General features: G+C 52.1%; 1 protein-coding gene across 2 annotated transcripts; it reads left to right on the top strand.

Moving 5' to 3' along the window:
- The first annotated feature begins 127 nt into the window (after positions 1 to 127).
- Positions 128 to 26,727, top strand: CASS4 (Cas scaffold protein family member 4). 2 transcript variants are annotated; one of them, XM_037133685.2, is made up of 7 exons: positions 128 to 489; positions 14,501 to 14,923; positions 18,445 to 18,534; positions 19,736 to 19,816; positions 20,620 to 21,930; positions 22,885 to 22,962; positions 25,535 to 26,727. In XM_037133685.2, exons 1-7 carry the CDS (start codon positions 454 to 456, stop codon positions 25,943 to 25,945), a joined length of 2,430 nt encoding a protein of 809 aa, XP_036989580.2. In that variant the 5' UTR covers positions 128 to 453; the 3' UTR covers positions 25,946 to 26,727. The 2 variants fall into 2 exon arrangements, with proteins under 2 accessions (XP_036989580.2, XP_053526987.1); XM_053671012.1 differs by lacking the exon at positions 128 to 489 and adding an exon at positions 7,419 to 7,489.

Here is a 26,727-nt window from a genome sequence, read left to right on the forward strand (position 1 = left end):
ATTGGGGGAAAGAGCTTGGTCTGTTTGCTGTGAGCTGTTCCAAGTTGGAGGGATGAGAGCGCTGTGCTTTCATACACAGAGCTTTTCAAAGTAGGAACTTCAACATATAAAGCAGAAGAGTGGGTTTTTGGTGGTTTTTTTTTTGTGGTTTCACATAACAAATGTGTGACAATCCCTATTTATAAGCGACGTGAGACATTTAGGCGCTGAGGACTGAGTGTGCCTGGATTTCTGATCTCCTGTCCTCCCTTCACGCCTTTTGTCTGACTCCTCACCTGCTTTCCTGAAAGTCTGCCGGCTGGGAGAATCTCTCTGACACTCTCCCAGGCTGGCCACCAGCTCCACAGAAGCTCGTTTCTGAGAACCAGCCCCAAGCATGCCGTGGCATTGCACAACCCGCCTCTGAAGCCCAAGATATCAGCCACGGAGCGCCGAGGGCCGCTTCACAGTGACATGAAAGGAGCGAGCGTCATGGACGGGATGCCCAAGGTGAGTGCTGGGGGCAGTGTGAACAGGCAGAGGGTCAAACCACCTGGCCCGCATCAGGACAGTGGTGGGCTATTGTTCTGAGTTTCTAATGAGGTTACAGGAGGGATGCTAACAATATGTAATATTGAGATGGGAAGGTTTCATGTCAGTTTGTGTGCAGAACATGTGTGCACTTAAAGCTCCTTCCCAGGTGGATTCAGAGATGGATGAAATTGACTCGGGCGGAAACCGGCTTCTGGGTTAGATCACGCAGTCTCTCCCTCTGTGCCCACTCAGCTCCTAACGGGGCCCCTTCAGCTCCCCCAACCTCTCCAATCTGTGGACCCTGAAGGCACTCGGTGTCACTCCCAAATGTCCTGACGGACTTGGGGCCCACACCTGGGCTCCAGCCTCCTCTCCCAAGCCCACAAGGCAGCACCCTCTGTCTCCATGTTAACTGCTGTGTTGGTCCGTGTGACTGAGGCTCAGGTCTGGTACAGGAATCAAACAAGATTCACTAGTGAGGAAGTGACTACCAAAAAAAAAAAAAAAAAGCTTGCCCAGAAAAAAAAAAAAACAGGTAAGTTCACTGGTTACTGGGAAAGCTCAAGGATTATTTTGCTGCGCCTTTAAAAAAATACCAATAGAACAGGAAAAATAAATAAAACAATTACAAATGGGGAGGTTGCTTTTATGAATTACATGTGTTCTTTTTTTAGATACTTTTTAAAATTTTTAAATGGTTTTTTAAAAGATTTTATTTATTCATTTTTAGAGAGAGGGGAAGGGAGAGAGAAAGAGAGGGAGAGAAATAATCAATGTGTGGGTACCTCTTGCTCACGCCCCTACTGGGGACCTGGCCCGCAATCCAGGCACGTGCCAAGACTGAGGATTGAACCGGCGACACTTTAGCTCACAGCCCGTGCTCAATCCACTGAGCCACACCAACCAGGAAACACGTGTTCTTTATTAGTACAACAACAGCTACAGGTGTCGTTAGTGGAATTTATAGCTGCGTAACGCACAACATCTCTCTTCCACAGGTCATGTGTGCATATCTTAGCTAGAGTATTGTGCCCAACTGTTTTCTTTGAAAAAATTTTAACCATTGGGAAAAATCACTTAGTGAGCTTATGCATACCCTTTACCGGGGTTCGCAGGCTCCTGGCCGTCTGTTATACTGTCTGCATTGGTTTTCTATGCTTCGGTTCAAGTGCACGCTTGGTTACGGCCACCCGCTGGAAAAGAGCCTGTAGGGAGAATGACCCTTTCCCCTTAAATATGTCAGCACGTCTGCTGACCACAAGGGCGGTCTCCTCCCCAGTTCCAGGGCCGTGCTCACACCCAAGAAAATTTACCTGAAGGAATCCCGCCTTTCCGCTAGTCCCCATTCACATTTTCTAAAAATACCCTTTCTCGCTCTTTGGCCTGCTGTTCATTGCATGTTTGTTTTTCCAACCTGGGATTTGTTCCGTGATCCCACGCCGCCTTGTGCATCTTGAGAGAAACTATTGTTCGAGGCTTTACCCCGATGGGAGCAGTTGCTGAGCATGGTGGAGCCTCTGGCCTTTCACCATGGAAAGTACAAGTCAGGGTTCCATTCATTCTCCTACCATTGATCCACCACATCCGCTTTAACACCCACACGCTGTTTGGTTGCTGTAGAAATGGTAACGCAGTGCTGGGGGTGGTCACCGGTTGCCGTCCCCGGCTGTGCCCGTGTGTTGCTGTTCGCCGGCCAACAGCTCCATGTCATCAGGGCTTCCGCCTCTGTGTCTTGCAGATTTTGTGGAGTCGGCTTTTATTATCTATTTCCATCATTGGCCTATAAAACAAGGAGAAAACAGAAAGTTAAACACGATGATATCAGTGATAGGAAGGGCCGGCCTCACACGGTTGAGATGGCAGCCCGGCAGTCGCACGGCAGAGGGGTAAATGTCACGGCATGTTCACGGGCTTGCTGGACTGTAGCTGACTGAGTCCATGTTCAAGGCCGTTGCAGAAATGCTACAAAATCAGGTCTAAAAGACAAGGTCAATGTGTGATTTTATTATATGGGAATCCTTGTCTTGGAGTTTTGGTCGTTTCAAAAGGGCCTTCTCTTCAAAAATCGAGTTTGCCTGTACTGTAGTGGTTCAGTCCTGTTTGTGGCAGATGGATTTTTACTTCTGAGTGTGTGTGTGTGTGTGCTGAGCACACGCACCGTGGAAGTGATCTTGAGCTCAGCATCACTGTGCCCAGACATCCTGCCTCCCTGGGGCAAATATCTAGCCGAGGAAGGAGGATTGCTGAGTCCCTTCGCTTGTGAGTGGGGAGCAATTTGAGGCTTTCTGTGACCTTCCACAGCTCTCAGATGGTGCACCAGACGTCGTAAAGTCAGTCTTTGTCAAGGCAGGGTAAGGGGGACCGTGTGCGGAGAACTCGCCGTGGCCCGGAGGCCCTGCCTGGGTCCGCTCCCGCCAGCCCCTGCGGCCCCTGCTGTGGAGCACCCCTCTCTGCTCTCCCTGCCTCGTCTGCACTGATCAAGAGCAGAAACTGTCTCACCTGTGTCTCCCCAGCTGCAAAGGCAGCAGCTTCTCCAGGGACGGACCTGGGCTTTCCTGTTCAGGGCTCACTTTCTGTGCCTACAGCAGTGTCTGCACACAGTAGGTGTACAGATGCTTTGCGTTGGCGTGTGTTGAAAGGTGCAGGAAGTGCAGAGGGAGGCTTCACAACACAGCCCTGCCCAGAGGACAAGAACTTCCTTGTTGTCAGATATCTGGGAGCAGAGCGTCAGCTCACCCGGCCCCAGTCTGACCTTGGACTCAGCCTAGGTCTCTGAGAAAAGGCCCATTCCTTCTCCCGTTTTCGGATGTGGCCTTAGATCTGAGCCTTTGAAGTCAAGATCACAGGACCTAGGGTCTGCCTCTGACCTTCATCCCTTCACCCACTTCTCAAGAGAGAACAGCCCACACACAGCACCCAGCTTGAAAACACAGCTCGCTGCCCCTTGTTCAGCCACCCACTCAACACATAGCGGCCGGGGCCTGGAAACTGGGGCCATCAACACGGAGTGGCCACTCCAGTGGGGCCACAAAAGCACTAAATGCATCAGTGGATGGCACAGTGGTCTTGGGGGGTGGAAAATAAGGCAAGGTGGTAAGACAGAGGCAGTAGTCAGAAAGGGCCTCCCTGGAGGCCTGAGTGCAAAAAGTGTTGCAGGCAAAGGGAACAGCAAATGCAAAGGCCCCGAGGCAGGAATGAATTCAGTCGAGCAGAGCAGAGTATCCATAAGGAGACCAGTGTTGGCAGAGCAGAGAGAACACGCCAGGGGCGTGGTCAGAAAGGAGGCTTCAGGGCGAGCAGGGTTGGCCCTGCAAGCATGAAGAAGTGCATTCTAATTGCAAAGGAAGTCGCTGTGCTATTTAAAGATGGTGATGACAAGATGTGATTTATGTTTTTAAGACCTTACTCAGGCTTCGAGGCACCAAGGAGACTGTGGGTAGGAAAAAGCAGCAATGGGACTCGCGTTCGGAGACGGTGCCGGTGGCTCAGCTTCCTGGTTGGATGGCTCCGTGCTGTTCTCAATGGACACAGAGAAGAACCGTTTGCTCTTTTGCAAAAGCTAAAACTTTGGGTGTTTGAGAATGTTGGGGCATATGGGCAGAAACAATAGTAAGTGAAGGCGCAAACAGCTTGTGTTAAACAACAGGTGCCATCTACCTTTTGGAAACGTCTCTCCCCACCACCCTTACTTCTGCCTGTCGCTGAGGCAATGTGCCCTTCGCTCCTTCAGCAAACAGTGAGGGCCTAGCCTGCGCCAGGCACGGTCCTAAATGCCACAGAGGACAAGCGTCTAGTCACCTTTCCCTGCTAGGTCACCTGTATTGTCTTCACACTGTATGTCCTCTAGCACTCATTCTTTAAAAAAAAAGCTAAACAGAATGCCACCACCCCAAGCGTTAAAAAAAAAAAAAGTCTGCTGCAAGACTATTCAAAGGAAAGCAGCCTACACGCATGGAAACGGGGAAGTGACCATAGAAACGTAACGTGGTCATTTTGGAACCTCGATGACTAAGGGAGGAAATGACAACTGCCCAGAGAGGAAACAACTTCAAAGGAGGAAGGGGGGAGGCTGGTGACAGAGCGAACACCGGGTGATGCTCGAGTACTCCGACATGCGGGGCCTTCCAAAAGGGGAAGCGAACCATGTAGGGACCATTTCCGAGTGTGTGGCTCAGGAGCCCCTTGGCGGTGGGAAGGGGAGGGGACCGCTGGGTACACAGCACACGGACAGCGTCAGCGTCGGAGCTGAGAATGCAGCGAGCCCTGCTGGGCCTGGGCTGCCCCTCCTGGCCCTCGGCATGGAGGCTCTGTAGGCTCCTGAACCCCCGCCCCACCCCCGAAACAGACACAGACCAGGGAAGAGTTGCTCGTAGGCAAGGCCGGGCTCCCAGCCGGCCGCTCCCTGCATGAGTTTGTAAGTTAGTGCACATCCGGCGTGTTCTTTTTCTTTACACTGTTCCTTCTCCATAGAGTGAAAAGCAGGTTTTGTTTAAGTGCCGCCCAGGAAGTCCGTCCGCCACTGGGAGGGGAAGAAAAGGGAGAAACAGGGAAAGAGAGCGGCAGGCTCCCTCCCCCTCGGACGCATTAGCCACCTGGGTAACAAAAAGTGTAACACGGGCTCTACAAAATGTTCTCCTCGGGCTCAGCATGGACACTCGCCCTGGGGATGGCGGCGGTGACTAGCAGCAAGGATTTCGAGTGTTTGCTTCCCACACAGACGTCCCCCAGATGAGGGGACTGACACCCTGGGGACAGCAGAGGCCAGTTGACATGCAGCCTCTCGCTAACCCTCCCTGCGGCACCCAGACAAGGCTGGCAGTGGGCTGGTCTGCGGCCCACTGTTGACGCCACACACCCAGTGAACTGGAAGACGTTCACGCCGACAGAGAGGGAGAAGAGCTTAAATACCAGGCCGGCCCCTTGCAGGCCCAGCACCCCAAAAATTGAGCCTGGGACAGAGAAAGTCGATGGACGACCTTTGCTCCTTTCTCTGCGGTTCATCGAGTGGCTTTGAATTCTTCCTAACCAATCATCGGATAGAAAAACCGCACCCTGAGGGGACCTTGACAAGGCACAGGATGACTTTAGGTGTGGTACGCACACACAGAGAACATTTCTTAAGGTTAGCTATATATTTTAACGGGCATTAGAAAAAATTCACTTGGGAGACTTGGCATTTCATATGTAATATTGCTTGCGGGGGGAGTTGTTTTTTAATTGGCTTAATTTAACATTTAAGTAAAAAAAGTACAGACAGTGCACGGATGTGATAGGTCACATGTAGTTCATTGGCACGTGAAGTTGACGAAACGGTTTTAGACAAAGCTTTCTCGCAGCTACAGTTGGTATCATGGCCTACAGTGCAAACACATGCAACACTTTCTCTTGTCTCCGTACCTCTTCTCTCCTCTCCCTTCCAAACCAGAAGGAAGGGCGGGAAGGGGAGGAGAAGGGGGAAGAACCTACTTGTTGATTTCTCTTCATCCTCACCCGAGGATGTGTATATATTGATTTTAGAGAGGGAGGAAGAGAGAGACAGAAACATCCATCGGTTGCCTCTTGTAAGTGCCTCGGCCGGGTATTGCACCGGCAACCTAGGTATGTGCCCTGACTGGTGACCGAACCCGCAGCCTTTTGGCATATGGGACGATGCTCCAACCATTGAGCCACCCAGCCAGAAGCTGTTATTTTCTTTCATCCCTCTGCTGCCCTTTATGAACTGGGAGATGAAAATAAGAAGGGAAGCCCTGCAGAGTGTCTGTCCCTGCAGCCAGAGGCAGCCTGGGAGCTGCCTCACTTTCGGATGAGGAAATCGAGGCTTTACTTGCTTCAGAAACCTCGCTCACTTGCCCTCCTCCCTCCACGAGTTTCTCACGAGCACAGGCCGACTCCTCAACCACGTGCCTGGTGCAGCATTGCTGGCAACTCCTTTTTAGCTGGTGAGGGGTGGGCTTGGAGGGAGGTGGCGGCAGGGAGACAGACATGGATGCCCAGGACACTATGGGCGACAGGAGACGATGGAGTAGGATGTGGGCCCGTCGTGGGCCACATCCAGAAATACCAATGAAGAGAAGGCCTGGGAGCTCTTTCCTGTTGCCTCATCTTTCAGTCTGAGCTTAGATCAAGGGCACCTGGTTCCCCTCCCTGCCCCCCGCACCGCCGCCACCGCCCAGCACACACTGTCAGACTACAGTAGGAGTTTAGTAAGTAATTGTTGAATCATGGAAGAACCAAAAGTGCATTTTCCCAAGATCCCCAAGAATAGGAGAAGTGTATTCCAACAAGCCGATCTGGTCAGGACCCACAATATTGGACACCCACGGTGCTCGGGCATCAGGGAAGAATGTCATCGCCACTGGGTGGCTTGGGAATTTTTTCTGGCCGCAGCGTCTTCCTCCAAGTCTCATCAGCAGACGACGCTTCCTGCGGCTGCGGAAGTCCCTGCAGCGAGCAGCCTTTCCATCTGAACCCCTAGGAGGACGTCGAAGCTGGGGGGTCAGAGTTCAAAGTGATAGAGGAGAAATCAGTGGAGGTCTGTGCCTGTTCACAGAACATGCCGCCGTCATCCAGGGTCATTTTCAGAGGTGTTGAAGTTTTTCTTTTCCTCTCTCGTTGCTGCTCATTTCCAAGTTCACTGGGTTTTTCCACATCTGTGTCTCCAGGGCCCATAGATAAATTCGCCACCCTGGCCCTTTGTGCCGCTGGGTGGGCAGGAAGCATGGGTAACATCCAGGGAATGCGTGACGTAACTGACCACATCCCTTCCCGTGGCCGCTGCTGTCAGCCAGGGCTGCCTGGTGAGGACAGCTGCGGAGATGCCACACCGTGCGGGCACAAGTGCGTGTGCCCCCCGAGCTCACGGCACCCCAGCACGCCCTGGTGCCGCAGGGCCCCCTTCCGAGTGACTCCGCCGGCGTTTTCCAGGACATGGGATAATCGGGTTTACAAATCAGTTCCTTAAAGGATGAAGGTGAAGGTGAGTATCTGCGTTTCTCCCCTCTGGCATCCGTTTGCAACAGCTGCTTGCAGGCTCGGGACTCGGAGTTCCCGTGAGAAGGGGCCCGTGTTTCCTCCCCTGAGTTAGGGAAGTAGGCTTCGTTGTTTGCCAAATAAACACCACGCCGGTGGGAATAATTGAAAGTTGTTTCATGGGCCAGGTTTTGAAACAAGAAAAAAAGACAGAATTCCTATTTGGTTGAAAAGGTTGTATTCTACTCAGTTAAGTTTTTTTTCTTGTAAGCTTAAGTGTTACTTTAATTGTAAAAGTAATTGGGAAAAAGGAATTTCCGTGTAGTGACTTCAGATCATTTTCTACACACTCTGGGGCCTCCGCTTCCAAAGCTTTGCAGGTTTTCCGAAAGGAGACAGGAAGCAGAACTCTGTCATCAGACGGCTTTGCTCAATTCTTTAAAAACGGTTCCAAGAGAAGCAAATCTTCCTTATGCTGGAAGATGATGCAAGAACCCCCTTAGCTGTCACCTCATTTTTTAACAATTTGAACTATGTCTGAGGATGAAATGCGGGTCATTGAGGCAGAGCTGCACCAAGTCCTAGGTCCCGCCAACTGCCTCCCTCCGCACATCGGCCGTGACACCCCAAACGGAAGTCGGTGAGCACAGATGCAAGTCTCAGGGCCGGTTCCCACCCTGAAATCTCCCGTTCTGCTATCTCAAGTGACCCCCAGCTCCCTGTCCCTTGTGAAATTTTGCTTCTAAACGCTGCTATGGAAAGCTACTACCAGTCACAAGGGAACATGAAAATCAAGGTCACACAGTCCTGCCTCGGACGACTATGTCAGAGGGAGAAGATCAATGAGGAGGGAGGGAAGAGGAAGGGGCAGGGGGACACGGGGGGGGGGGATGAGGGAGGGAAAGAGAGAACGTGAGTGACAGACAAGGAGAGGACAAAGAGGAAATGGCCAGTTGTGTCACGTTCCCATGTCAACTGCAGACCTCCACATGCAAGGAAAGGAGGAAGGGGTCACGCTCACTGCCTTTCCCATGTCACACACATACAACACACAGCTGTAGTGGCCTGTGCCTCACTGGGAGCGCGTCCCCCTCTCAGAGGCCCTCCTGTCTGGCCCAGCGTTTGCGCGTGGGACCAGAATCATCTGCCATTGGCCAAGGTGAAGCAGCATGGTGATGGGAAGGGCAGTGAGCCCCCCCCCATGCCCCTGGACACTCATCCGATGCAAGAAATACCCTAAAAGCTCCCTGCAGACTAGACCCCTGTGATTCTTAGTGCACTCGAAGTTAGACCGTAGGCCTGGTAGGGGTTTACCAGGCAGGCCTTCATGGTCTTCTCTGAGCGCCTCGGGCTGTGCAAAATCAGCAGCTGTCAGAGAGCTGCTGATTGGCACGGGCTCCCTGATTGTGGGGCAGGGAGCCGGTTTGCGTCCATGGCATGAGCTGCCCAGAAGCCCAAGAAGGGCTTCTCAGACGTGGGACACGCCTTCGTGTGCAGACTGCTCCTGGCCAAGCTTCAGGGCGGCTGGGAGTCGAGCCTGGGAGTAGCCTGGGCTTCAGGGGCGGCCCCCAGTGCACCAACGCGGAGGCCGTTTTCTCCCGCCAGAAAGGAAGCCTGATTTGAACCGAGATTTTTAAATTGCAGAAGCAAAACATGTACCCAAGGGTTACAAGTTCCAGCTGCTCCCGTGAGCACAGACAGAAAGCCTGCTCCCCTTCAGTCCCAGTCTCTGTACTTGAACTCCACCTGCCCGTCCAGAGGGGGAGTCCCCGTAATTGATGTGAGTCTTCCAGAAAGATGCTGTGCTCACAAAAGCACAAATGAACACGTCCTTGCTTTCTTTTTTTTTTAACTTAACACTCTATTTTCTGATTTTTTTCTTTGTCAGCTCATCTAAATCCCGCCTTGTCTTTTAGATGGCTGTGCAGGATTCCATTATACAAATAGATCATTCATCAGTAGTTACATTTAGTGAGTTCCTGGATCCTTAGTCCAGAATCTAATCCTGTTTTTACGGGCTTACATCCCTTTCTTTCTCCAGAGACACCCTTTGTCATTTACTCTCTTGCCACCTTGTGACGGAGTCTTTGCTAAACACAATGGTTTGTGGGCTAAAAGAGCAGATTCTGGAGTCAAAACCGCCTGTGCTCCCACCGTGGTTCTCTCCTTTCCTGCCTAGAAACCTTGGGGTCCTTGCTCACCCTCTCTGTGCCCAGCTTTCTCATGGCTGAAACAGGACATTAGTAACAGTCCCTGGTTCATGGGATAGTGGATCTGAGTGAGGTGCTCAAAGTTCAGTATCACAATCCCCGGCTGAATTTAAACGGTGAGCTCTCCTTATTAATGAAGCATTGGCTAAATCGCCACCAGCAAAACTAACACGGCGCCCGACTCACTGTGTATCGGAGGGACTAGAGAAGGCCTTGTTTCTCTTGGATTTAATTTATGGGGAAATAATGCTAAGAATCGTAGATGTTTCATCTGCAGGGAGTTTCTAGGGTGTCCCAGGCATCGAATGAGTGTCCAGGCGGATGCAGATGGCTCGCTGCCCTTCCCGTCACCAAGTTGTCTGTCCTTGGCCAGCGGCAGAATGATTCTGGCCCTGCGCACAAACACCGGGCCAGAAGGGAGTTGTGTGCGGTTTGCCGAGTGGGACCCTTCCCAGGCCTTTGCTGTGCCTCCTCTCCACGTCCCCGCCGCCCGCCCCCTCCGCCTTGCCGAGGTCTCTGCTCGGAACACTGCCCCCATCAAAACCTCTCGCAAAGGAAGTATCATGTGGCTACTCTATTTCTTCCCCGGGTTGTCCTCCTTCCTCCGTCTTTCTTCCCCTTTTTGGAGAATGTGGGTGGGAAAAGGGAGGTGGTGAGGGGATTTTTCTTATGCTCTTGGAAACTTGTTTCCTTTTAAATACAATGAGCTTTAAAAAAAACTATGGAAAATAAACATTCACAAGCCAACAGCTTGCACCATGCCCTCTGCTTTGATCGTCCCAAGTCTCTCTGTGCAGTGACATAACAGGACAGGCATCCCAGGACACTGCCGGGGAGAAGCCTCTCCTTAAGGACAGTGCGATCTCCCTTCAGCCTTGGCCCCTGCTGTGCGGAGTCCAGGCTCGGCCACCCTGTGAAGGAAGATTCGCAAGAGACCATTTCTCTGATCTGAAAGCAAAAGCCGCTGCATCCAGGGGAGGACTTCGTGGACTTGGGTGGTTCACAGTTCCCAGACAGCCGAGGGTGTTAAATGCCTACAGCGGGCACTTTTAGGAAGCCTTTGGTCCATCCATAACTATTCTCTCGTGGCCCTCACGGGGCATGGGCACGCACTTCTGCCGCCTTCCCCTAAGACTAACTACAAATTCTTAAAAGTTGTGGAATCTGTGAGGAGGCAGCTAAAATGCCGAACACAGACATTTTTCAAAGAAGGATTTAAAATGAAGAAAGGTGTCCATCTTGTACACATTTAGGTCCCATGACTTAGAGAGCAGGGGCCCACGTCCCTTGTGGCTCAGAGCTCTCTCCACTGTACGCTCTCTGTCTCCTGTTTAGGGGACGTGTTGTTTATTGCTTCCAGTGGGGAGCTGGCAACTTTGTGGGGTGATAGACCCCCCTGAGGAAATGAGGGTTGCTGGCCACTGTGACGGGAACCATCTCGGGACATCTGGGCTCCTGTCCCCACTCCCTCTTTAATTTTAGGGAGGACGAGAGTTGGAAGGGGAGCAGGCGTGAGAGGAGGAAGCCGCAGGATTGAACCCCCAGACCTGATCTGACCCCTGCGAAGGGACAGAGGGAAGGAGCAGGAGAGAGGAGACAGACCCCAAACCATGAGCAGCTTGCACAGTCTTAGACATGATATGGCATCAGTGGCCACCAGTCTCCGTGCCACTGAGTCTCGACGCAGCATGAGACCCTCTTTCTCTGCTTCCTGGTCCACAGTGTGTTTCTCCACCTGCCCCAGCAATTAGAATCCTGCCCGTCTCTCCAGATTCACCTCCAGGGTCATTGGCGATGACCTTTTCCACCACCTCCTCCCAACGACCCCCCCACCCCCCCGAATCCAACCTCCACCCTCAGCTGAGCCATAGGCACCCACCTCATCTGGAACGCTGGCCCGTGGCCTCACACTGACTCCCTCCGCTCCCTCCCCGACCCAGCAACCAGACAGACACAGAAATCAAGCCCCTGATCCTTTGCGAATATTTCTCTAACCAGCCTGGTCATCTTTCAGTTCCTGTAACTCCCTGTACACTTCTCTCTCTCTCTCTCTCTCTCTCTTTCTCTCTCACACACACACATTTCTCTTCCTCTGTTTGGAACATCTCTCCCTGCTTCTTAATCTGGTCCCTCCTCACCCCCAGGTCGCAACTCCCACGCCCTGTTGCTACCAGGGGACTCTCCCTAAACCCTTACCCATTGCCACCTCCGAAACACACTCACAGTTTCTCACATCTTCTCGTCTTTTCCTTCGTGGCTCTTAAGTAAAATCCCTGCCCAGTAGACCCTTGAAAACACAGGTTTTAGCTACAGGTGTTCGCTGACGTGTAGGGTTTTTTTTCAATACATAATGAAAATGTATTTTTCTCTTCCTTATGATTTTCTCAGCTTGCTTCATTGTCAGAACACAATCTACAATGCATATGCTATAAAGAAGTGTGTTAATCGACTGTTGATGTTGTCAGGAAGGCTTCTTCTCCCTGACAGTGGGCTGTTCTAGTTAAGTGTGGGGGCAGACAAAACCTACATGTGGGGTTTTGACTGTGTGGGGGTCCGCATCCAGACCCATCCGTTGTTCAGGGGTGAACTGCATTGATTTTTGACTCGTCAACTGTATTTACTTTTGAGCGGAGTTTGTGTTCTCCATGAGACCATGCACTGCCCTGAGATCAGCTGTTCTGTTCACCACCTTATAGAGCTGATGTTCAGTGCAGTCTTGATGGGCGAATGAATGAACGAATCAGTGAACGGCACCCAGAATTCTCCGGTTACTGCTTATGATGCCCAGAGCGTGTCGCTGACTGAACGTAGATTAGCTCACTGCATCCGGCAGAGAGGCAATCGTCACCGCGAGCGCGGAAAACGCCTGTTTCCCTAAGCGCCTCGCCCTCTTCCTTCCAAACGCCTATGCATTTTCCTTTCCCCACTCCCAGCTGCTGTGGGAAGGTGGGCATTAGCGGGGGGTGCCCTCTTTTGGAAACTGGTTACGAAGGCTTTTTCCAGTGTACCCAGACCCTAACTACCTGTGTGTCCACAGGGAAGAAGGATATAAATGTATGTCCTTTTTCACCTAACTATTCACACAAGTGTTTCCTAATTAACACCCTAGTAAAAAATGCCTCGCAAGTGGCCACAGTGACAACTGCAACTGCTCTTAGGTTCCTTTGTCGAGGTGCATCAGTTGCGTCCCCGCATCATCTATACAGAGGTTTGCATGGTGCCAGGGACAGAGGTGCCCAGTGAACATTTGCCGCTGCTGTTCCTTGTTCATCCCACACTCCTGGCCTGACCATGCCCCGGCTGGGTCCTTTCTCCAACATGCCTGTGGGATGATCACCTTCAAGTCCTGCGGGGATGGGAGGAGGAGCTAGCCTTCGTGGGTGGTCAGGGGACAGGGTACTGCAGGAGGTGGCTCCAGCTGAGACCTGGAGGAGGAGGAGCCAGTCATGCCAAGATCTGAAGGCAAAGTGTTCCGGGAAGGAGTAGCAAGAACAAAGGTCCTGGGGTGGAAGCAAGCCTAGCATGTCTGAGCAAAGGCAGAAAACCACGTGGCTGGAGGAAAATGAACAGGAGGAGTGGGCCAGGGGCCGATCAGGCGGCGAGACCAGGTGGGGAGTTTAGGTTTCTTCTAAGTGCAGGTCTAAGCAATTGAAGGTTTTTAAACAAGAGATCAACATGATCAACTATATATGCATAAAACAGCATCCCGCTGGTGTCTAGAGAATGAATAATAAGGAGAAGAATGCAGTAACGGATGTGAGGAGAGCAGAGTCCCAGTGACCTTGGACAAGTCATTTGACCTCTCTGACCCTCAGTTTCCTCATCTGTAAAATGGGGATAAGAAAACCTAATTCTTCTGCAATAAACATGCATTGATTAAATAGGGGGGGATTATGTTAAACCTGCAAAAACAAATTGCCTTCATTTAATTGTGGGGGGAAGTTCCAACGAGGAGGGAGTCGGCCATCTCCTCCAGTGACTTTTTGGAGGGGCATGTGGTTCATGGAAAGAGCAAATGTCTGAGAATTAGGGAAACAGGCTGGGCCTTGGTCCTGGCTGTGCCACCGCAGACAAGTCATTCACCCCTGTGTCTTTGTTTTGTCATTCGTGAATTAATGAGCATATTTTCAGCCTCTCCTGTGCCCCTGGATCCACTTTGGGCTCAGGAGATAAGGCAGCACGTGAGCGAGATGTGTCCCAGGAGACATGGAACTTCCAACCCGGTGCCGGGGAACAATAACAAGAACCAGACAAAGAGCCATATAGTAATTATGACGGTAATAGCCAAGCTTGGCTGCGCCGTTACCAAGTGCCGATAACTGGATGCTTGCTGTTCATTGGGCTTTGTATATGTATGAACTCATTTAATCCTCTCGATGAGAAAAGCTATTATTACTACTCCCATTTTGCAGACCAGGAAACTGAGGCCCAAAGAGAGTAGCCAGTTTGCCCGAGCACACACAGCTGGGAAGTCGCAGAACCAGAGTTTTAACCCAGCTGTGGGCAACACCGCACTCGGCTATGTAACTATACGGGTTATCGTTGCCCGAAATCAAGTCAGAGCCATGAGGGCTCATTAGAGAGATCAGACCTGGTCTCAGGGTGCAGGTAAGACTTCCCCGAGGTTGTGACATTTCAACTGAGACCCTAAAGATGGATAGGAATGGATCAGGCAAAGAGCAAGGACAAGATAAAGGGGACAAGGACAGAAATAGAGTTGTGATGTGCTCTCAGGCACATCAGAGGGTGTGGCACTGGCGCCACGGTCACTGGCAACGGGAATAACAGTGAACTCTTTCTCCCCTCAGGCTCCGCTGGCCCGGGCGCTCTATGACAACCACCCCGACTGCTCCGATGAGCTGGCCTTCTGCCGAGGGGACATCCTGACCATTCTGGATCGGAACGTGCCGGAAAGCGAGGGCTGGTGGAGGTGTTCGCTCCACGGGAGGCAAGGCCTGGCCCCGGCCAACCGCCTGCAAGTCCTCAAGGAGGCCCCCGCAGACAGGCCCTGGCCCCCTTCCCTGACGGGCCTGGAGGAGGGTCTCGCCAACCCCAAGGAGACCTGCCGGGTGCCCACCCTGCTCAGCCCCCCGCCTCCAAGCCCCATATATGAGTACATGAAGAGCTGCGTGGAGGGAACTTCGTCACCCAAGGTCCAAGTCTACGAACTGCCTGACCCACCCACCAGCGCCAGGATTGTCTGTGAGACGATGCTAAGCTTTTCGAAACAGGTAAGCATATTTCTGGAAAAAAAAAAAAAAGAGACACAGGTCTAGTGATGGGAGTGTGGTGCCCCTTCCTGCACTGGTGTCCGTCAGAGCAAAAACACCTGGTGGGAACCAGGCCGTCGGCAGGATGGGGTGGGCTTGTGTCTGGCTGCCACTTCAGTTGCCGTGGATAGTCAGTCTCTTCAGCCCTGCGACTCCCCTGCTCTCCGGGTACCCCCACTCTGTGCTGGGAAGTGTCGTAGACATTCATGGGGACTTTTTTGACCCCTGGTAGGATCACTAGAACTGCAAGTGATAAATGGAAGGGTTGGATTTCCATGGGGTCAAAGGCAAGGAATTACTCATTAGATGTCAAGTGCGTGCACCCTTCACCCCAGACACATTGCTTCCAGAATTGCTACGGAAGCACACAAGAAGGCAGAGATATACCTGGGTGGGGAGGCCATGGCCGCTGTCTCGTTATTTGTCATAAGGAAAGAATCAAAGATGCTTCTATGTTTGTTCACAAGGGGATGGCTACAGAAATGTTGGGATGACCCTACAACAAACCGTCATGCCATTGTGAAGCAAAGATGGAGTAGTTCTATGAGGTATTTTTATGAGGGAATGAAGAGCTATTAAAATAAAACCCCAGCAAACAAACAAAAACTGAAAACAGCATTCTGAGCAAGTGCCCGCTCCCACTTTGAAAAGAACACACGCCAGCCATGGTTAGCCGGAGGAAGTGGACCTGGCCAAGGAGAAAGTGAAAGACAGCCTTAAGCAAGGACCTTTATTTCATCCGCTGTTATTCCCCCAGCTCCCAGACTGTGGCAGCCACAGGGTGGGTGCCGAGAGAAATTTAATCAACTGAGAGATTGGGAAGTTGATTCTGTGAGAGCTCAGAGTGTGTATTACATCGCAATTTAAAAATAGCGATTTTTAAAAGAATAAAGATGAAAAGAAGCATTCCGTAAATGTGGAATGAAAATAATATTTAAAGAAGGAAAGGAATGAAAACAGAACAGGAGAAGGATGATCCCCATTCTCTTCAAGCCTGGCTTCCACGAAGTGTTAAGAATGCAGAACAGATTTGCAGGGTCTCCAGTCACTGTGGGCATTTCCTGCTGTCATGCACTTGGCTTTCAGCTCAGATGACACCTTTTCTCTGGTGACAGCTCGGGGCAGAGGTCCCGACAAGGCCCGTGTCCAAGAATGTCCACCGCCCTACTGTGTGTTCTGTGGCCCCAGGAATGGCGAGCTTACAATGCAGGCCCTCTCTGCACCAGTTCCAAACACTACCTTCAGGAAGCTGTTGACTCCTTGGAAAGTTCTGCATACTTCAGATTTTCTAACTCCCTGGGTTGCCAGGCAGAGAGCCAGACAGTTGTCACACAGAACAGCTGCCCCTCAGGCACCGGAGGGAAGCTGGCTGTGCCTCCTGCAGCTGGTCCCTGGGGTGGACCCTGAGTCACTTTTCTAGAACAGCTGGCCCACGCCCCGGCCTGGCATGCTCAGCTGCCCTCTGAGCAGCTGACTCGGAACAGCGCCTGGCTGGTGGTTCCCCCAGGAAAAACAAGTGGCCTCATCTGAAGTTAACTGGAGTTTCTTTTCAAAGCAATGAAAGAAAGCAAACAAACAAACAAAAAGCCATTTGCGCCCTTCCTAAAGGACAGCAGGGACTGTCCACAGTTCACCAGGTATCCCTAACAGCCAGCATTGGCTGGATGGATGGAGCAACCAGGTGCAGCAGAAGGCCTCGTAACCATGGACTTCAGCTTGAGCCCTGACACCTGGTGTGAAAGGGAAGATGCGTTTACTGCCCCCACAGAAAGGGTCAGGGCCTTAGCTGTAAGATTCGCCCTTGACCACCAGAGCCCCGGCTTGTGCAAGCAGTCAGAAACCACAGCCACCGATGGGGAATTCAGACATCCAGGACCTTGTGCCACTCCAGCGGGGCCCTGCGGTGGACTCCGTAAACCCCCTGGGGAACTTTTCTGTCTTTTATTCCTGCTGAAGTTTCCTCTGCAGCTGCCCTCTCTACATTTTTGCTCTCCTCACCCTCTGGCTCACCCCTTTTTTTATTGCCTTCTCTGTGCTTGAGGATCTTGGAGAGCCCCCCTGTGTGTGGCTCAGGAACAAGGAGCCCGGTGCGGTTGGCTTCTGGGGCAGCCACAACCATGCTCGGTGATCAGAAACATCACAGCACCCTCCAGGCTTCTCTTTCTTCCCCTGCATCACAAGAGCAGAAGGACCGACCATTTCCAAGGTCTCCTCCAGTTGCACTGTTCGGTGATCCTAAGTAATTTTGCTGCTGCTTCTAGAGCCAGAAGGAAGGGACCTAAGAAATGGAGTAGATGATGGGTTAGGAGTCTTCTGATCTATGGAGCAAGCTGACATGTTCTCCCCGCTTGCTTGGGTTAGCCCAGTGGTTAGCTCTGCGCCTGAGGCTGTCCAAGAAACACACCCTGAGCATAAGTGGTTGCTGCTAGAATGAGGCAAGCCCACTGGCCTGGTGCTGTTCTCTGACGGGTGTCTCCTGAGCTTGGAACACAGCCAGGGAGACCCTGGCTCAACTCTCTAGTTGAAGGTTGGCCAAAAATGAAAAACCAAGATGGTGCAGACATGTCCTTGTTCTCACGTTGTCCTAACAGAGGCGCCTCCATGTCCTCATCAGACATCTCTGTGGCTGACAGGGACCTCTGGGGTCTGTCAGATGAGAACAACGCTTCATTTTACAAGTGAGGACACCGATTCTTAGGGAGGTGAAAAGGGCCATTCAGGGTCCCACGGCTGAAGACCAGACAGTCCAGCGTCCTTGTTGGGTGTGCCTGTTCATCTGTGACGCTGGGCTGCCAGCGCCGAGGGCAGAGACCTCCGTTTACGTGACTCTGTGGTGACACTGTCTACTCTTTGAATTAACTTTTCTTACTGAAGTTTAACCTACAAATCCTAAGGGCACAGCTCAGTTACTAGGATTCAGATCAAGAAACAGAACAAAGCTAATGCTCCAGAAGCTAATGCCTCACGCCTGCTCCCGGTCACTTCCCCTGGCTGACCACTGTTCCGAGTTTGTTTCACTTTTTGTTCCAACTTCCCTAATGCAATAATACGCTGGGCTTTTTTTGTTGTTTTTCTGTGACCACCAAATAAAGAACACATTTGGTTTTGCTTTAAATTCAGAGAAGAGAATGGCTCATGGTTCAAGTGAAAATGAGGGACGTGCTCTCGGACCCTGAACCAGAGTTTCCTCCTGGCCCTGCCTTTCGAAACCAGGTTCCTGCACCGATGGCCATCTTGAACCTACATCTTTCAAGAAACTCTGGGCGTCTGGGGGCGGGGACCCACACACAGGAAAGCCCCTCCTTCTCCCTGTAGGTGTTGCAAGTGTGACCCACAGAGTCAGCCACATAAACGCAGGGGGTCAGCTTCAGAGGGAAGTAGGAGCCCGTGGAACAGCCTTCGGGGCGGCCCTGAGGTGGGACAGTGTGGTGCGCTGGAATACGCGGGTGACACTTCCTTTCCCTCGTTCTTTGTCTCCCAAGGCCATCTTCTCGATTCCCAGACCCACTCAGGACTCGTCGCCTGCCCTGTATGATGTGCCTGTCCAGAACCGCCGCCCCCCAGCCCTGAAGGTGAGCTTTGACCCTGGCCCTGCTCCCCGAGGGGCGGCCCATCCAGAGCGTGGGGGTCCCAGTGTCACGCAGACCACCCACCTGTCTGCTCCTGGCTCCAGAGGGCACGCCCCTGCTCAGAAGCCTGCTTCATGCCCAGGGAACCCAGGCCTGTGCAGGAGAATGTCAGGACTATCTGAAAGCTGAATGTTTTTAAACTTTTCCTAAGGAATACATACTTTATATCTACACACACACACACACACACGTGCACTTTTAAGAATATTTTGAAGGATGTACAGGCTGGGACAAAAGTAGCTTTACAACTGTAAACCTACTGCACCGTTTTCCATACAAACAACTGTGAACCTCCTTCTGCCCCGCCCTGTACGTCATGGTCTTAACATCATCATTGGTTATCTTAACATCGATTACCCCTGGGGACAAAATCGCAGGTGTTCTTTTTTCTCTAGTTTGTATGTAATTGGGGCCTCGGATTTGTACGTCCAGCTTCATGTAATCGGAGGACAGCTTCACTCACATGGCTGTGTTCTCTCCCGCTCCCGCGGTGCGCACAGAACCGCGGGCAGGTTGAACCCCGCTGCCCAGGCGGGTCTGCAGAGACTGTTGTTAGACGTCTGGGTGGCAGCCCTCCATGCTCCAGCTGCCTCTCTCCTCCAAAAAACCTGTCTCCGCGCCCCCTCCCCTCACTTGGGAACAAAGAAGCCATTCGCGTCCTGATCTAAGTGTCTTCTAACTCCCGCACACACAAACACGCACAGCCACCGTGCCTGTGGCTCACTGCCGGGTGCAGACATGTGATCTGGCTCAGTGCCCACGGTCAGTAGGCACTCAGTGGATTTGTGTGGAACGAAAACCCGGGCACTAAGCCCAGGACGGTTTCTGCTGAGAAAGAGAAGGAAGATAGAGGACGGAGCCCGAATCCCACTTATTTTCCCGTGACTCAGGCTCAAGGCTAACTCCCAGAGAGCCCTGAACCACCGTTTCGAACTCGGGCAGCTGCGGTTCATTCTCTCTACCCTTTCTCCCCACTGTGGTTGAAAAGCATCTGTTCATGCACGAAGTCCACAGTCCCAACGGCACCCACCACAGAGCGCCGTGACCGGGAGCCCCGCCCCCAACACCGGCACGGGAGAGTGGGTGATGGGTGGCCTGCGGGAAGGAAGCACCGCCATCACCCTGCTTTTCGGTCTTTCCCCAGGAGTCAGAGAAGCAGCAGTTATATGACATACCCGCCAGCCCCCGGAGGGCAGGATGCGGCCCCCCGGCCAGCTCGTCCAGTGTAAGTATGACCCGGAGCTGAGCCCCACGTGTGAGCGGCTGGACCTCCTCTGGGCCTCTGTTAGTTTGGTCCAGGCATGCAGTCCAAGTGCCTCGGGGTGGACCCTGCTTCACGGGGCCCCTCACTGTGGCTGGGTCCCGGTGTGGCTGGGACCAGTCCCCAGCGGCTCCAGCCTCTGTTTCTGTGGCAGACTCAGGGCCAGCGTGAGGGAGTCCCTGAGAGGGACCCCCCCACCGTGGGGGGGGGGGCAGAGCAAGAGCCCGTCAGACCTCAGGTCAATCCTCCTCATCACCTCCGACCTCAGACGCAAGCCCTACTCATGGAGGCTTTCGCCTGTGTCGGAGGAAATGCCCTCACTTGAAATCGGCGGCATTGCCACCTGTCCTGGGGTTCCGTCGCCTTATCAGGGAAGGCCTTGTCACAGAAGAGCAGGCACTCGGCGCTGTCCTGAGGGCCACACAGGCGTCTGTGAGATGGAAAGCAAGGGGGTGAGAGGGTGTCTAGAGGAGGGGGACCAGTCTGGGTGAAATTAAATATCACGGTAAGAAGTAGCCATTCCGACGGGTTCAGGGACAGGTGAACGGCCTGGGCAGCTGGCCTTACTGATGACAGAGTGAGAAGGAAGGAGGCTCAAAGGGAGGCTGGAACCAGACTGTGAGGGGCCTTGATTGGCAGTGGCACTGGGGGGCGGGGCACCGAAGGAGCTGGAGCAGGCCCTCTGTGTGGGACACGTGGGTCACAGGAGTTGCACACACTTCTTCCTATCGCTGCTGAGCTGGGTGTCTTTGTGTGGTTCTCCGCAGAGGCAGAGTGTCCCCGTGACATCAACAGTCACCCTAAGGAGAGCCTGCTATAAGACACTACCAAACCCGCAGAAATCGGAATGGATTTATGACACCCCGGCGTCTCCCAAAAAAGCCGAAGTAAGAAATGCATCTCTAACAGGCTCTGTGGACGAGGCGGGGCCCCAGACTCTCCCCAGGCAGATGACCACTTTCCACTGTCCTCTGAAGAGCAGAGCAAGGTCCCTCACGCCACACCTGAGTGAAACTGTGCCCACGCAGAAGAAGCTCAGCCTTCCAGAAATCCCTGCTCACTGCCTTCTAGCGCCCGGGGACCCCACCCCCTCGGAGGAGGGAGTTGGGTACAGGGTACCCTCGAGCTTTCTGATTCCCCGAGTGGAACAGCAGAACACCAAGCCCAACATTTATGACGTCCCTAAAGCTAGGCCAAGTGCCCCTCCGGCTGCAAAGGAGCTGGAGAAAGGCGACAGGGCTCCCGAGAATGCGGGGGACTGTGGCCACTCCTGGGCCCCCCGACAGACCACGTGGCTCTGTCCTGAGCTGGACAGGTTGTCTGTGAACAGCGCGGACAGCAGGGTCAGCATCGTCTCTTCATGCTCCTCCACATCCACGGACTCTTCATCCGGCTCCTTCTCCGAGGAGTCGGTGAAAGAGACGTCCCTGGACTTGGACTTGGCCAAAGGGATGGTGACGGCTCTCCAGCACAAGGTGGCCAGCTCCGTCACAGGCCTGCTGCTCTTTGTGAGCAGGACATGGAGGTTCAGAGACTATCTGGAGGCCAACATCAATGCCATCCGTAGGGCCACCAACCACGTCGAAGAATCTTTGAGAGAATTTCTGGACTTTGCCCAGGGTGTCTGTGGGGCCACCTGTCACCTCACTGACAGTCACCTTCAGGCCAAAATCAGGAATCAGCTGCAGACCATTTGTAGCTCCTACCAGGCCCTGCTAGAAACCAAGGAGGGCCTGGATGGCTGCAACTGGTCCCTGGAGGTCCTCGTGACGGAGAAAGCCCAAAACAGCCCGGATGACCTTGAGAGGTTTGTCATGGTGGCACGGATGGTTCCAGAAGACATCAAGAGGTTTGTCTCCATGGTCATTGCCAACGGAAGGCTCCTTTTCAAGCAGAACAGTGAAAAAGAAGACTCGGTGCAGTTGACCCTCAGCGCGGGACCCAAGCTTGCGACGGACCTCCAGCTCCCCCCGAGGGAAGTGGAGTCATATCAAAGGAGCGCTCCTGTCAGCAAGCAAAGGGAAAGTGGCCTCTCCCCCAAACTGCTGCAGAAAAACTGGACCAACACCCGTGAAAAGGTCAGTTTGGTGTCCTGAGCCAACCCTATACAGGGGCTTTCCATCTGTACCTGGAGTAGTCACCAATGAGTTAGTTAGATGCTGAGAATCTCTCAGTGGTTGTACAGGCTTTCGGGGGGGGGGGGCGGTGCTGAATCCACTTTCCGAAAATAAAAGCCATGACAGTAAAATTCCAGATGACATCTTATTAAGAAGTAAGATGAATATCTTAATATCAAGGCAGGTCGGATGTCTTCTGGAAATCTGGGGGTTTGGAGTTTACATCCCCGACACTAAAATGAAAAGGGACTGTAAAAGCCTTTTGAAATCCATTCTTTGAATCTTAATCTCGCCATCAAGTTTTCTTGCATTTTTTTTAAGTTACAAATTTAGTCATCGTCCGTGTGTTTCTTAGAAACAGAAAAGGAAGCGTAAACACTCTCCCAAACTGTGTGTGGCCGTCACGGCCTCTGGACTCCAGTCACCCTCAGAACAACTTTGTGCAGGGAGGGACACTTTAGTCCCAGAGCTGCAAGACTCCCGAGGCCCAGCGGGTCACCGGGGGCTCTGTCCCAGAGATGACCCTGCCCTTTCGGGCCTGGCGTTGGTGTCTCAGTCACTGTCTGCTAAAGAGCCTCGTGCTGTAAGAACTTAAACACTCTCTAGATGAGGTAGAAATTTCAATACCTTTCATTCCCCAGTTAAGTAAATGAACATATATGTACAAAATTCTAAAACAAGAACCCCAAAACCTGTGTGTCATTATCCTAGGCCATATGGGTAGACACAGTTCAGCCCTTGGGTGGCCAGAATGTCCTTTTGTTGAAGAAGGCATCAGTACGCAGAACAAAACTATAAAGAGAAACTATAAAGAGGAGGGCGCCAATGTTAAAGTGGACTTAAATAGATATCTGATAGTAAAAAAAAAAAAAAAAGCCATTCATGGAGGTGATTCAAATGGATTTTCTTTTTCAGAAGTTGCCTAATCTAGAAGAGGAAGTAAAACCCATCTTGCAACAAAGGTCAGATGAAAACAGAGGCTTAGAGACACAGGTAAGCAATATCGTTCACCCTCCAAAACTCCCAATGCGTTTGCTTTGCCCTTAGAGGTGTTTCCTGCTGTGAATCATTCAAGGGCACAGCCATGGCCCAGTGGGGAGGAGATCTGGTGTCTCCTATGGTAGAAGGGACCCTGGAGATGAACAAGCCCAGTGAGCTCCAGGACAGGAACATGGTCCTTCAGCCACCGGCGAAACAATGCCGAGTGCTCTGCAGCCTATCATGGGCAGAGCTGAAATGGCCGTGAACCCCAGGGGCTCCCACCTGCTTTGACATCCTCTTCGAAGGCTTCTGACTACAACAGAAAAGCCATCTTGGTTTGGGGCGTGTGTATCTTTTGACACAGGACATTCTTTTTTTTTTAAATCAAAGATGTTATCATTGTGTTTATTTTTATGGATTGCCTTTTCTTGCTGGCAGCAGTTGTCCACTTACCAATTCAAAATGACAGTAGTTTTTTTTTTATCTTCCAAGTCAGAAAGTTTCCTTTAGATTAACATACATGGATCTGTTTAAAGACATAGATGGAGCAAGTTAAGAGGAAGGCAGGAAGGGCCTGATGTGGGAAGGGTTTCTCTGAATGACTGAGGCCTGGGAGGTGGTGAACCAGTTCAACGCTCTGCACTTTGCCCCTCCCCCACCACCACTTCAGGCCCTGCCCCCACTTCAGACCGGGGGTGGGGGTGGGAGGAGGAGCCACAAAGATGTCCAATCATGTGGATAAGGTCACTTGCCTTCTGGGAGACAAACTAGGCTGAGAACCCAGGCCCTCTGCTGTTCAGCTCTCAGACCTCACTCTTGGCGTCTGCCCGGATTGCTGAAAGTCATGCCTCTTCGTTCAAGCTGAGGTGGGCCTCAGACCAGCGCCCCTCAAACTTGGGAGTGGGTCACAGTCCCCTGCAGGGCCTCTTAACACCCAGAGGTATCCCCTCCCAGAGTTTCTGGTGGGATCAAGAATTTCTTTTCTGAGAAGTTCCCAGGGAAGCTGGAGCTGCTGGCCTAGTGACCACACTCGGGAAACTGCCTCTGCAGAAAGACAGTGCTTCTTGGTGGGGGTGGGGGTGGGGCACCGCAGACCACAGGGGACAGTTGTCCGTGGCGGGGGTGGACATATGGCACCCCCAGCCCCTGCCTGCCTGGAGTGCTTCCTGGTCAGCCACAAATATCTCCTCACATCTCCAGCCCCCGCAGGATGAGAATCTTGACACATGTTTTACTTACCTGCGGTTAAGGCTTTGGAGCTACGAGGCTGACATTGCAGTCTAGATGGTTGCATCTCCGCCAGCCTCTGCTCCATCCTCCTCATGGTCCCTGCACCCAGAGACCCATGGCTTCCAGCACGCCGATCCTTCCCAGCCTGTCTTAGGCCATCTGTGCTGCTGTAACAAAGTCCTGTAGACGGCGTGGCTTATAAACAGCAGAAAGTTATTTCTCATAGTTCTGAAAGCTGGAGGCTAGAGATCAGGGGACCAGCCTGGCTCTGGTGTTGGCTCCCCTCCAGGCTGCAGACTGTCTCCTCTCTGTTTCCTCACGGGGCAGGGAGCAGAGCCGGGAAGCAAGCTCCCCACAGTTCCTATCAGGGCACTAACCCCATCCACGGGGGCCCCGCCCACATGACCTCACCTGACCCTGCTCACATACCAGAGGCCCTGTCTCCGCATGCCTTCCAACTGGAGAGCAGAGTTTCAACACAAGAATGTGGGGAGGATGCAGTCAGACCTCAACACGGTCCGAGCGCTTCTGGGCTGTGCACTTTGAGATTATAGGCTGGTGAGGGAGTATGCGGTTTAATGGAAAGATGAGTCGAGTACTTCCCTGACTTGTCCTGGACCTCTGATCTTTATTTTGCTTGGCGGATGGGTCTAGGTGGCCTCTCTTTTCTTCAGGGAGCTTCCGAGTCTCCTCACCTGTAACCTAACAACAGGGCTTTCGATGGTCCCCTGGCATAGTCACCACTAAGTTCAATGCTGAGCATCTGTCCAGAGCGGGTAGGCTTGGGGGAGGGGGGGGCATGGGTACCGTATCCCAGAAAATAAAATTCATGGCAGTGAAAGTCCAGAGGAAACTTTATTAGCAAGCGAGAGAAATATTTTAATATTAAGACAGTAAGTCGGCATGTTTAGGTCTCTTCTAAAAAATTTTGAGGTTCAGGTTTTACTTCTGATATTAGAGTTACAAAGGATTTTTTAAGTTCTTTAAAATCTCTTCTTTGACTAAACATTTTATTCTGACCAACAGGTGTTCTTGTGCGTTTGAAAGTTATAAATTCAGTCATCGTCAACGTGTTTCTTAGAATGGGTTAAGTTGAGAGAATTGAATAAGATTTTATATATTTGTATAAAATAAGTAAGATTACACATAATGTAATATATTAGATCATACATATTATAGTTTTTATATAGCAGGGCTTTGAAAACATTAACGTTAATTTGTTAGGCAAATGTTACACGGTGGCCCCTTTTCTCATAAGAAGTCCACCAAATAGAGCAAAAGCAGGAAAAGGAAGCCAAGGTCGGCCTCCTGATGGAATCCCTCTCTTACCTACTGTTTTCTTCCTCTTCCCTAGAATACAAGTCAGCCCGTGCCCCGGCCCCTGGGTCAGCTGCACCCCGAGAAGAAGGTCCACCTTTCGGAGCACTGCCGCTTCTATTTCGGGGCGCTCTTCAAAGCCATCAGCGTCTTCCACAGCAGCCTCAGCCTCAGCCAGTCCCCAGAGATCTTCATCTCGCAGAGCAAACTGGTCATCATGATCGGGCAGAAGCTGGTGGACACACTGTGCAGAGAGACCCAGGACAGGGACGTGCGCAACGAGATCCTCTGTGGCAGCAGCCACCTCTGCAGCCTGCTCAAGAACGTGGCCCTGGCCACCAAGCACGCCGTGCTCAAGTTCCCCAGCCCTGAGGCCCTGGGGCACCTCCGGGCCGAGGCTGAGAAGCTGGAGCAACACACACGGCAGTTCAGAGGGATGCTGGAATGAGCCTTCCTCCCTCCCTCCCTCACCATCTGTCTTATGGGAAAGGCCAGCCTGGGGATGCAGCGAAGGGCGGAAACAGCCACCTGCCCAGAGCCCCTGTCCCCAAGTGCCCAGGGGACCCCCGGACACTGACTTACCCACAGAGAGTTGGGGAAGGGTGACTGGCGTTACATAAGGACCCTGCTAAGTAGGTGTCACGTGAGGTCAGTGTAGAGAGTGACATTGTGGAAACCAATTGTTGTATTGGTTCAATCAATACTGGTTTATTTATTGGGCACCTACTGCAGTCAAATTCTTGGTGCTGCGCATGTAGCCGTGAATGAAACAGAAACCTTCCCCTCGGGGAGCTTCCACTGTGCAGGGAGACAGACGGTCGGTGACAGAGAAATGTATGTACAGTCTATCAGCTGCCAGGGAGGAAAAGTGAGGAGGGAGGAGACGTGCTTTCCAATGAGTAACTTCTCTTGTATCTGTCCAATAAGGTGATGGGTAGTTCATGTTTGGCTGAATTCATTCTGTGAGACTGGTACCGATGATGTCTTACACCAAATGTATATTTATATTTTCTATTTTGTCTCCACCATGGTAAAGATGCATATTGTATTTACAACGTAGCCTGTTCTGTTGGGTTCCCTATTAATTTATTTTTGTACATTATAGAGTCTGTGTTGATAAATTCAGGATGCTCAATCAGCAAAGGCTTATACTTCGATGTTTATAATACTATGTAAATATAATCATGAAACATCCTTGAAAAAGCTGTTCATCCATGTTGCCTGGGTTCT

The sequence above is a fragment of the Artibeus jamaicensis genome, unplaced genomic scaffold (assembly GCF_021234435.1).
Source record: "Artibeus jamaicensis isolate MK-2021 breed Jamaican fruit bat unplaced genomic scaffold, CSHL_Jam_final contig_685, whole genome shotgun sequence".
NCBI lineage: Eukaryota > Metazoa > Chordata > Mammalia > Chiroptera > Phyllostomidae > Artibeus > Artibeus jamaicensis.